The sequence below is a fragment of the Pseudochaenichthys georgianus genome, chromosome 5 (assembly GCF_902827115.2).
Source record: "Pseudochaenichthys georgianus chromosome 5, fPseGeo1.2, whole genome shotgun sequence".
Classification (NCBI taxonomy): Eukaryota; Metazoa; Chordata; class Actinopteri; order Perciformes; family Channichthyidae; genus Pseudochaenichthys; species Pseudochaenichthys georgianus.
The window spans coordinates 10290090-10302847 of NC_047507.1; the positions used below are offsets into that span (position 1 = coordinate 10290090).

Below are 12758 nucleotides of genomic sequence, written 5' to 3' on the forward strand. Positions count from 1 at the left end.
TGTTGTCCTTTGAAACTTAAGAAACAAAATTGATTACTTGTATATGCCATGAAGATAGCAGCTTATCTTCCTAACATTGTTACTTTTGAGGGCATATCTTATTAGTTTCAAATCAGATGTAATAAGATATTTTATTTCCTTTAAAATTCTTGTTTAAATGTTGATGCCTTACATGACTTGACTATAGTGATATGTTGCACATGCAAGCCTCGGGGTACGTTGTGCCACAGTGCTCTGATCTTTGTGCCAGGTTGCACATCTCCTTCTCACCAATGCCCCCTTTACGTTTTCTTTAATCTTATGAGATCAGTTGCATTCATTGACCTTGTGTCTCAATAACTGGTACAGATGTTTATTTAGGTTTAGCATTACGAGTAACACAAGCAACCACATATTCACAAAGCCCCCATATGTGATGTGTGGGAATAAACCACCCCAGAGACAAAACAGATCAAAGTCATATCTGACATCACATTTGTCTTCATGCTTCTTAAACACATGCAGTTTGAGCTCTGCTCTACCCCCTGCTGTGCCGTCTCATGACATTTTAACATTTAACAAACTCCCATGATAGTTACTCCCATGAAGTGTCTGAAGTTTGAAAGTGTTGGTTTGTCAAGATCCGGCATATAGATTTCATGTAACTACATTATTTCACAGACGTAACAAGTACATTGCATTAAATGTAATGTGATAAAACATGTAGAACCGATTGATCCTATAATATCTGCTCATGACATGACATTACATTACATTGTATTTACCTGACGCTTTTATCCAAAGAGACTTACAATAAGTACATTCAACCAGGAAGACACAACCTTGAAGAAAACAGAATCATATAAGTACATCAGGTTTCCTAGAGCCAAACATTTCAAGTGCTACTCAACTGGCTATAGATAAGCCAGTCCTTTATTAGTATATAAGTGCTCTGTTAGCAGTTCATGAAAGCTACAGGGCAATGTCTAATATGAACAGGAATATGGATTTAAATGTGATTTACCACAAGAAAGACTTAACCCTTATCCTTTATGGGTTTGCACAGCGAAACCATTTTTTGAAAACCGAGCAAAAACAATTGTGAAATACTGTTAAAGCCATAAGTCCCAGAAATGGGAAATGAGGCTGTGGTCCTTGTAAACAACTCTATCAATCCCCTGCAGATATGCTATAGTAATTTGTGCAATTGTGCCTTGACTTCTCTTTCCCTCTAGAATCATGTTTTAAGCCTGAGAAGAGTGTGGATGTGTTTGGTATATAGACCAGATTAAAACCTTTACAAGAACAATGTATTTGAATCCTTATGTGGCAGCTTTTATGCATTCTGCAGATAGGAAGAGAGGGAGGCACATCTGTTTCTGTACACATGCAATACCTTGTTCTGCTCCGGCTTCATCCCTCCTCTCTATCAGCAGGTAGCGAGGACTCTCGGGCAGGAAGGGCATCACACACAGCTGCAGAACCGCCGGGAATGCGAGGAAGGTAAACAGGTAGCTCCATCTAGTTTCCTGCAGTAAAAAAACAACAACAAAAGAACTACATCAAAGCTTCAATCTTTTAATGCCATACTATACAAAGACGTGAGATAAAATTAATCTGTGGGAAAAGTTAATGCAGATGATACTCTCGTTAAGAATGTATGCAAGCAGTCATTATTATAAGGTTAAATGCATCATTACAATGAGTTACCATTTCAGTAGGAAAAATGCTTAGGCTTAAGGTAATCCTCTAAATGTGAAAGCATAGTATAAGACTTACGGTATGAAAGTGATGCAATTCATGTTTCTTTAAAGCAAGAAAGATTTGAATGTTTGTATGAATGAGAGGCTGCATTAAATAAGCAATAACAGTATGTTAGGCTCCGTAGACAAATGGTGAATATGTGAAATGTCCCCATGAATAATAACTGAATAATCAGTCATGGAGACTACACAGATGCAGAGAACATAAATGCATTTGTAGGGATGCACTTACTCATATACTGTCTCAGTTTCATTCACAGAAGGCCTCTGAGGTTTAATATTTATCAAAGCCTGCTAATTGTATGGTAGCTGTTATCAAACACGGTATTTTCGCTGAATCGTCTCAAGGACCAACAACAGCAAAGAGCACTTGATCAATTTGAGATGACCTTGGTCTTTAAATCATCCCTTCTGGAAAAATCTAGTTGCACCAATCATGCACCATAATGGATCTCTGACTCATGTACTGCAAAAACAAACAGACTTTGTGGATACAGCATTGCACTCAGGAAATAGGACAGGATGCACAGCTTTATGTACTGGGCAGATCTAGTCTTCATGAACTCACTTGAGCAAACAAGACAAAGATGTTTGTAGTTATGGAGAGAATTTGGTCAAGAGGTGCCCTTTTAGGGAGAAAAACTCAACTCCTATTAAGTCTGATGATGAACAAATTGCCCAACATTTGCTAGGTGAAAACAAAACTGAAAAGGTCAGTCTGTAAAACTTTAAAATGAAAACGGTAATAAACTTCTCAATTCAGCCAGGGCTGCAAATTAACCCTACACTCACAATGTATAATATCAATTCAGTTTAGGGAGTAAAGTATGTGCTATACTAGGGGTAGGCAAGTAAGTTTGGCCTTGGGCCAATTTTTTGCTGAGCCACAAGATGGCGGGCCAGAACATAATCAAAGCCTAATTCAAGGAATTGATTTTGGTAAGAGGGCGCAGCGCCCCTGTTCCCCAGGTTCAGAAAGAACGCTGATATCGCTGATAACCGTCCCCATCAACACTCTGATGCGCAGTCAGATCCGCTGATTGGTTCACTGATGATATAGGCGCCCAATCCAGAGCCTCTGGCTCGACCCGCCCAAAGGGAGGCTCGTCCTCTCTAGCCCCATTTCAGTCCCAAAGCCAGGGCTATTATCTGTATTTTAACAGACTTATCTTTTAAATTGAGGTGTATTTATTGTTCTCTTCAAAGTTTATTTTTCTCTGAAATGTTAGGGAGGATGGTCCTCCCTTTCCTCAATGGACGAGACTCCACTGAGTAAAGTAGAGTTATTATAGGTAGCAGTGTTATTTAACATATTCTGATAAGTATTGTCAAGTTATCTGGGTTTTTGGCATTTATTTGAGTGTTTGCCCACATTTGAGAGGCTTGAGGGGCAACAGAGGACGCATGGACAACTGGAATCCTTTTTCCTTTTCTTTATTTCAACTTTTCAAGGACACATTAGGATTCTTTCAGGTTGAAAACCTTTAAAAAATATCAAAGGACAAAATAAATCTATTTAATATATTATAACCTAAATTAATCAGTAACCAAGTATTTTACTCAAACTCAATGTATTTATTAGTTAAATAAGTACTTTAATTGACCTGGTTCCCCACAACCACACATTTGCCATATGTGACCCGCTCTATCGAAATCAGTCGGAAGTCGCAACGGCTCATTTAAAAAATAAACGTGGATTTGCGTAAAAAACTAGTTTTTCGGGTGTTTTGTTTGATTTTAAATAAACAAAGTATTGGCTTTCAGAATATAGAACTTTTATTTCCAAAATCACACCATAAATACATGTTTGAAGCTTGTAAAGGGAAGATGACAGCTCTCCCTCGCCACTCTGCTCTTCCACAGCGCCGCTTCCCCTCCCTCCGCTGACATTATGAATGTAAGCGGATATGTCGGGACAGAATTTATTTTACCGGACAAATTTGAAACTTACCGGTCATGTTTCAATAATAATAATAAGAATGGTGTAGCAGAGTTTCCGTTAGCAGGTAATCACCGGACTATGACAGGATATGCTGATGTTTAAAACTCAGTTAATGGGAGTAATTTTTATATTGCTTCAGTTTATAATCGTTACAGATTAACCGCCGAATCTGATTCCACAAACACCAAACAACATAATTATTACATTCAAACAAACTACTTGTAGTAGATGAAGTACATTATTCAAAAGTTTACATTAACTTTGGATAATAACACGGGAGAAACGGATCCTCTCTTTTCCCCTCTCCCTCTCTCTCTCTCCTGACAGCCCGTCAGTTTATCATGCAGCGTGCTAAACAGTGGGCGGGGCTTCAGGTGATTATGCAGCAGCTGATCTGATCGCTCTCTCGGGTCCGGTTATACTTCACTCGCGTTTATGTCCATATCGATCAGATCCAGCTCTCCTGATCGGCCTTTATAGAGAGCACCGATCAAACTATTAAGAGTGAATATCGGCTGATAATGACCGGCGGCCGATCGATCGGAGCATCCCTAATTTTGACCAACAGGTTTTGAATCTACCGGTTTTGAATTAATTTTACTAGATAAAAACCGGTAATTACCGGCTAACGGAAACCCTGATGTGCGACTCTCTGGTCCTATATTGTAAACATTTTTTATTTTAGATTCTCAAAATTACGGGCCAAATATTATTGCTGGCGGGCCAACAATGGCCCGCGGGCCGCCTGTTGCCAACCCATGTGCTATACTATACGGTACAATGCAACTTCCAAAAACAAAAAGTTAAATGCCCAACAGATTTAAAATAACACAACATAACATTAATCTGTTTGCAATTTACATATATCATATATACTAATATTCAAATGACTGTATTTGAATATAGACTATTCTGCTCAGTTTCTATCATATTCTGTTTATATTATATTCTATTTTATTTTATTTACTTGTACTATTTTATCTGTTTATTGTGTTGCACTGTTGGAGGAGCGTGTGACCTAAGATGTTCATTGTCATATCCACAACGTAGCTATGCACACAATAAAAGCCTTGCAAACTTGAAAAACGTGAGTACTGTAAGAATATGTTGGTCAATTCAGGGCAACAGAAAAACTGTAAACATTGGTGTAAAGATGATATGGCAAACGTCAACAGTTGCTTATGTAGACATCCGGCCAACATTATTTCAGTAGTCCTCTTTCTGACTCGTGTTCCATATTAATTATTTGTTTACCTCAGTTTTCAGTCTCCACCATATCCAAAGGGAAATATTTAGATTTCCAGCAAGCGAAGCCAACATTGAAAAGGTAAAACTGAAGTTTCTTAAATTGCCACCTGAGGATGGCTCCACAAAGAGTCAATCCCCTTGGACCCCCAAGTTAAATTGCCTAACTTTAGAGCATAAATTAACATGTTTACAGCCTGGAGAAAAAAACGCTTTTGATGACAATATTGCGTCAGGAAATGAATATAAATGTGACACAGAAACCCTGTTTGTAACTGTGTGCGGCTATTAGCGCTGATCTTTGTGAATTGAAATGCCTTTGCAGTGAGGCACATTTGCATTTTGCACCAAATGTAATTACGTTACCTCATTTAAATATGTTGTTCAAATAGACATGAACAATGAGCACTATTTGTCCGGTGGTGGCAGCACAGTTGGGGGTGCATTTCCCTCTGCTGGGGCCCTGAGAAACACAACATGTATTTTCAAATATATCATTAATGACGAAATATGTGCTGTATGTTCACATGAAGTGTACATCCAGTAAAACGAAGGATAGGTCCTAAGTAACATATCCAACAATTAATTATTAAATTAATTAGACCTCCATGTTGATCTTTAAAAAATAAAAAGGTCTTAAAAAATACTTTCAAGATAGGATTAACTATTAAAAATTAGACAAATTAATTAGATGAACTATAGTTAGTTGGCGAATCTTCAAATATTTATTTTGAAGTTGCAACTTTAGAGATATTTCTTGGAATATGAGAAAATGTAAGCAGTTGGCATTTTTGCCTCTGCCTGATAATGACTTTGTCTACACTGGTAACAGTCCAACTTCTCTATGATCCTCTCTGCACTAAATCCTTGCTGAGCTGAGTAAATGTAAGCACGCTGAACTGATCTGTGGGTCGTCTTATCCCAGCTGGAGATGAGAGTGGGCGTTTCTCTGTGGCTGCTGTGACAAATAATTGAGTTTTCTGAGATCAATGCTTGCATCAGCATCAACAGCATCTATACTATACGCATCTCGTAAGAAATCAATGTTTTACTTCAAATTGTGTGGTATGAATGATATACAGCACATTATCACTGGCTGCTGGCAGTGTTTTCTTCTCACAAACGCATACAATAGAAAGAGTCTTTACCAAGGGAGGTTTAGATAACGCACCAGTGTGTGCACCAATAGCTGTTTTCTAACTGGGCCAGGATGTTGTGGCCAGGCTGTGTTTGTGGCTGAAACAGACTGTAAACTAGTTGGATACTAATGTGTGATGGATTACAAGGTGCATTACAGCAAAAAAGGGATCAACTAATATTTATGTTCTCTTATTCTGGAAGAGCAATTAAGTGGTGAAGGCAGTTTATATATATAAAACTTATTTTCTTCTTCCTACTCCAACTGGAAATAAAAAATATAAAAATGGCATCTCCACATTCTGCTTTCCTTTTAAATATTTGGGCTCAGTATTCTGCCAATTATGTGAGGCTACATATTTTCCTGCCGTTAAAAAGAAAAACACAACAACCCTGCCACATTACATTCTCAATAAATCAAAATCGTGTTCGTAAAAAACCTTAGGTCACCAGAATCTCAGGCTATACGACATAGGTGTAGATCTGTAGATCTGCCAGGATCTGAAGAAGAGCTCTGGCTTTAGCTGTAATGAATGCCAGCTCCTCTCTAAAGGCCCGGACACACCAATCTGACAACAAAGAACTGACACAGATGGACCCTGACTGTTGCGTCGCCTCGCGTCTCTGCGTCTTGGCCAGGGCCGCCCCGGGCCAACTTGGGGCCCCAAGCGACATTGTGAGATGAGGCCCCCCCCTCCCAACCGACAGGAGTGAAACATTTATTTTTGGAAACAAAGTACTTTGCAAATATAATTCCTGTTTATTATTATTATCAACACAGTTACTTTTTTATACAGTGAGATAAATGGTAAATGTGCATGTATGTCGTTCAGTATGCGTTTACAGGTGAATACGTCTGCATTTTCTGCCAAATACTAGCCTCAAAAAGATTACAATATAATTAATGCAAATAAACTACTTCTACTAATAATAATAATCAATAATATAAATTATTTTATTATAATATAGTTGTAATACAAAACATGCTTATGACATGCTCAAAAACTGATATTTCTTAAATCTGTATTCAAATGTAGTTCCCTCTGTCAGCAATGTATCAACAACTACACATGCATTTCTATCAGTATTTCTCTGTGTTGTGGTTGACATGATGACTGCAGGAGTTAAGGGGAGAGGCTGAGCATCACCATGAAATGTTCAAATTGACATAAAAATGAATAAAAGGGTAAAAATGCTCCATGTTTTTTAGGCTGTAAACTTTAACTGATATATGATCCAACTAGACAGACAGACATCACTCTTCCTCCTGTACATTAGCAGATAAAAGGCATAACATACTTGAATGAATGTTAAATAAAGAATGCTGGAAATAACTGCATCTCCATTAGCCTATATGCTCTGCAGAGACTGCCTTCTTCATGTCGTGAATTGCAGCTGATGTTTTAATATGGCAATTGGCAATTTGACTTGTACAACATTCGCAAGTTGTACATTTGGCTCATACAATAACCCACCTTCGAGTGATGTTCTAGTTTCTTCATGTTTTAGTTTTTTTTCCCGTCTTGCTTGTGCCGGACTGAAACGGTCTTTTCACCGACATCTCTTCACCTGCACTAGTGGCCGTATCAAAGCCGTGATTGGTCAGATGTCGATTCATTTGCCTTCTTAATAGTTTGTTTGGGTCCCTCACTTCCGTTTCGCTTCTCATGCACTGATTCGCTAGCTGAACAGCCAATCAGAGTGATTCTTTTGCCGACTGCCTTTGGCCGACTGCCGGTTTTCGGCCGAAAAGGCATCGGCACAGCTGAAAAGACCTGACGGTGCGGGACACACCAATCTGAGTAGGGCGTGTCGACGCTCATCGTCGGCCTGACGCCCATCGACGCAGATAATCGGCCTGGTATATCCGTGCCTTAAGCCTATTTTCCTGGTCTGTCCCGAAGAGCAAACTGAAACCTGGCCCCTGCAGTTGTGTGCTATCCTAATCTGAGAATATTAAAGGGAAGATATCATACTCATTTTCAGGTTCATACATCTACGTTGGGGTTCCTACTAGAACATGTTAACATGCCATACTGTGGAAAAAGGATGTGTTTTTTTCATACCGTCTGTCTGAATATACCTGTGTATTATACTCTCTAAAATGCTCAGTTTCAGTGCCTGTCTCTTTAAGCCCCTTTCTTTCAAAAGGCTTATCTTATTTGACTTAAGCGAGAAATACTCAGGGTCTGCATCAGAGTCCTGCACGGGTCTGATTTTCAAGACCCACTCCCGCCCGCACCCGCGACATGCAATACCGAACCCGCCCCGCTACCCGCACATATTGCCAATTAGTTCCGCAACCCGACCCGAACCCGCATAGCCTATATATGAGCAGTGAAAACGTGCAATTATTGTTATTTGTCTCAAAAAGCATGGGATGTCGGTTATTTTCTCCATCTAGGATGACACCAAAAGCCTGCTAGATGTTGGATTTCGCTCTTGAGGAAGTGTTATTGAAAATGCTGTATTCTCCGCTAGAGAGCTTCACCTCAGCCATTTTGAATGTGGCGCGCTCAGCAGCAGATTGATGCGCTGCTGTTATGATTATGCGCGGTCCCGCGGGGGAGAGGTCTGAGGATTTAAACATTAAACTAAATGATTATAATTTTAATATATTTATTATGCAACACCCGCGACCCGACCCGCATCATCTTTGTTTTACCCAGAAACGAACCCGGAAAAAAGCGTTTGAAAAAATACCACCCGCGAATCACTTTTTTTGCGGGTCACCCATCGGGTACCCGGGGATGCAGGACTCTGGTCTGCATACATTTGACATAAGAAGGAAAGCCACATCTAAATAGCTTGTAGACTCTGTTTTAATGACTGAGTCAGCCCACAAATAACTGACTTTTTTCTGAAAATGTACTGAATCATGCACGCTGTACCCACTACAGCACCCTGATTCAAGTTATTTGGTAAGCTACTCGCTCTAAATTTACATTTACAGCGTTTGGTATTAATCGTTATAGCTAACTCTTGCCAAGAAAGTGAATACCCTAACCCTATTGAACTTAACCTTTCATATAATGTGACTACACAGAACATACACTATGACATAGATTTTCCCTATTTTCCAAATGACATTTTAACAATACCATAATGTTTATCAGATTTGACTGAAATAAAGTCAATGAGCTTGTCGTCAAAATTCCCAAACACAGGCCTTGCAAAGTACTTTTTCAATAGAGAGTTTTAAAACACTGAATGCTTGGCTACTGTTATTCCTTTCCTGTCAGTGCATGTACATAATACTGTGTACTTTATTGTTGAGGAATTGAAAAGATTCACATGCAGTACACACACAGTAGTTACTGTAATATATATGGTAACAAAAAATACCATATCACTCCAGTAATAGCCTGAAAACCATCTCAAATTAATTGCACTACATGGACCTCACATATAAGAACCATCGATTTTTTCTTCTTCTGCCCATTAACACAGTCCTCTGAAGCCAAGGCTGGTCTGATGGATGATTTAGAGTATAGTTAAAGGCACATTATGGCCATTGAGCAATGTTTCTTGAGTAAGCTGCATCCATTTCATGTGGATGCAGTCAGTGTCTCAGGGGGAGTCCGGTGACAGACCGGCTCTAAGCCTGTTCTTGATGTAAGGCTGCCTGGAATAAACATGTTTCCCTATACTGGGAGAAGGTCGGTGGCTAAGCATGAAGGTTAGAATAATTATCATTTGTCAAAGCTTTGCACCCCACAAAGAGTGTCATCTTAGAACGGCCCCCATTAACAGAAGCCTCCACAGAGAGAAAAGTGTTTGAGTCTCATAACCAAAGACTAGCACATTTCAAGGTGCCATTGTAGTCGTTTATGTCCGAGATGCTCATGGTCCTGAAGGTTGTGGCAGAGGTGACAAGAATACATAACAGAGGCGGCGTGAAGACTCCATATGATATTTATAAAGGTGGTCTGCAGGTCGGAATGATGGATATAGGACGAACCAATACTCATAAATAAAGAATGAGTACCGGCTTTGCTGTAAGCTCGGGCAATATGCCTTTGTGCAAATGTCAGCAAAAAGTGACAAATAAAAAAAATAGGAGTGGAGAATTTGGTCAAATCCTCTCTGATTTGACCAGATCAAAGGATCTGACCTTTGAAAAGAATACAACTATAGCTGAACGAGGGGATTTAAAGCTTAAGAGGGCAAGGATTGCGTTGCAAATATACATTGATTAAGGGAGGAATAAATTCAATTACTTTCAAGTTTCGATGCAGAAAATGGCAATCGTGTTTAATCCAAAATCATGGAATAGAAGTGAGGAAGCTGACAGAAAACAGATTTTTCACATCACTACTCAAGCCTTCATGCAGTACGGATGTGCCTATAGAAACTATTCAAAAGCAGCTTGATCCAAAATTCACTGGTTTAGAAATATGTGTGCTGCTCTTAAATAATCTGTGTTGGATTGAAAACTGTTGGTCCGTCCGTCCGTCTGTCCGTCAGTCAGTCAGTAAACTTGTTTGTTCTTTAAAGAAAGCTCAGGGCCTGCATTTGTCTATCCATAAATTGTCAATTGAGGGAGGAGATGCAGAAGGAGCCAATTTGGGGAAGGAGGCATGTTACCAAGCTTTCCCTTAAGGAAATCAATGGCCCACAGCACAGAGGGGTTTTACATCTGATAATATCAAGTAAGCTTGACTGACATCATTTGAGCATGTTGGCTTAAAACAAATAAAGAAAAGATAAAAAGCTGCTTAATATTCTCATCGATTTTGATTCCTTTGCTCCTCTCTAATCAGTTGTCCTGTGTCTGTCTCACGTGACTCAAACTCATACAACTGTAATGAGCAAACCGCTGGATGCCTGTGTTACGCACATATGTTACGGTACAAAGTATAAGCCCCAAACAAAACAGGATGTGGATGCAGGCTGTTTGCATTTGATAACATGCTTCAAAGCCATGATTTCATGGACAAACACAGAAGCTGTTCAATACCATGCCATCTTGCCTCATTGTTGCTGTGGTTAATGTAAAAAACATTTGCATAATTCAGTCAAGAATCGTGACTACAGTGGCATTCACTCTTCTCAAACAAAATGGGGTAATTAAAAGTCTGTCATTGTGTATACACAAATCTCAAAAGGCAGTTTTACCAATCTAACTGAGGGGATTTGAGACTTTATACAGCAGAAGCAAGTAATGAAAGACCTCCAGCAAACCAATCGATGTGATGTTGAGCGTTATGTTAACTGGCACAATGACTGAATGTTGTGTAGCCATATTAGCCAGTACAACAATAAAAGTCATGTCATTTTAACCATCACAAAATGGTTATGGCTAAAAATATGATTGTGAATTGTGTCAGAGCTCTGGCTTGCCCTTTGGGTGAAACCTCGGGTTCAGTGTCTAGCTTATTGACAGTTCATCACACAATCAGAAGCAGCCAAGGATCGAACTGCCATTTTTTTTGTACTAAAGGACGTAAATACATTGAGCCATTAATTGTTTAATACTCAGACATGAGTAGGCAGTGAGCTTGTGAGAACAGACAATGCCAGGAATGGATATTATGGTCCTTCTGTTAACAAATGAATGTTAAGCCTTGATCGTGACACGATGGCGACACGAGCGAATGCTGCGAACGCAGCGAACGCTGATCTCCTAGAAATTAAGGACGCTTTATCCAGTATTACCAAGGATATAAGTGACTTAAATAAGACCCGGAAGGATGACAGCATAACAATTAAAAAACTGCTGGAAACGATCGGAAGCATGGAGAGGATAATGAAGGAAAAAGACGAGAAGATTGTCACGCTGGAGAGAAGGATCGAGGAGCTTGAACAACACACCCGAAAAGAGGATGTTATCGTGACCGGATTAAAAATCATAAAACCATATTCCCAGGTAGTGAAAGGAGATTCTGCGCCTTCTACAGACAAAGACGGACATGATTCGGTCGAAACACAGGTGCTCGAGGCACTTAACGATCGTGGCGTGTACCTGAAGTCTGAGGAGATTGAGATCTGCCACACACTTGGGAAGCCGTCGGAAAGTGGATTCCAAAGGGTGATCATAAAACTTGTGAGCAGAAAGACAAAAGTTCGTATGATGATAAATGCCAAGAAACTGAAAGGGACCGGAATCTACATTAACGAGCACCTCACGAAAAGGAACGCGGATATCGCAAGAACTGCGAGAGACCTGAGGAAGAGGAACAAAATCGAAGCTACCTGGATCAGGGACTGTAAAATATTCATTAAAACAAACGAAGGAAAAGTATCGATTGTGAAGGACAGTGTGGATTTATCTATATTTTAATGAACTCTGAGGATAAGAATATTACTCCCGCTATTGGTAAAGTATTGACAAATAATGCAATTATATCTATGCGCTATTTTCCCTTACTTCATTCATTAAGCGTGAGTCAAAAGTTACATCGACCACTCGATAATAATCCGTTATATTCAGTTTTGTATTTTGTCCTGTGTGTTAATATAAATCCTCTGTATTGTATGATCAGTCATGAACTTACCTCCGTGTATGCACCATGGACTCAAATCACCCAGTCCCAGTGACCACAGTGACCGGAGTGAACTCTAAGGATTTAAATCTCTTTGATGAAAATCTAATAAGACAGAACTGTTTCGACTCCCACATTGACCCAGACTCTAATTTCTTCAGGAATCTTACCAACAACTGCTGCTACTATAGTGAAACACTTTTTAAC

At 39.4% G+C, this 12758-nt stretch overlaps 1 protein-coding gene across 9 annotated transcripts in view; it reads right to left on the reverse strand.

Moving 5' to 3' along the window:
* Positions 1–12758, reverse strand: part of slc2a9l2 (solute carrier family 2 member 9, like 2) — a 266419-nt gene that overhangs the window by 122733 nt on the left and 130928 nt on the right. For all 9 annotated transcript variants that reach the window (XM_034083015.2, XM_071203082.1, XM_034083021.2 and 6 more), the window contains one exon: positions 1376–1508. In XM_034083015.2, coding sequence (XP_033938906.1) covers positions 1376–1508 — 133 coding nt within the window. The remainder of the gene's footprint in view (positions 1–1375; positions 1509–12758) is intronic.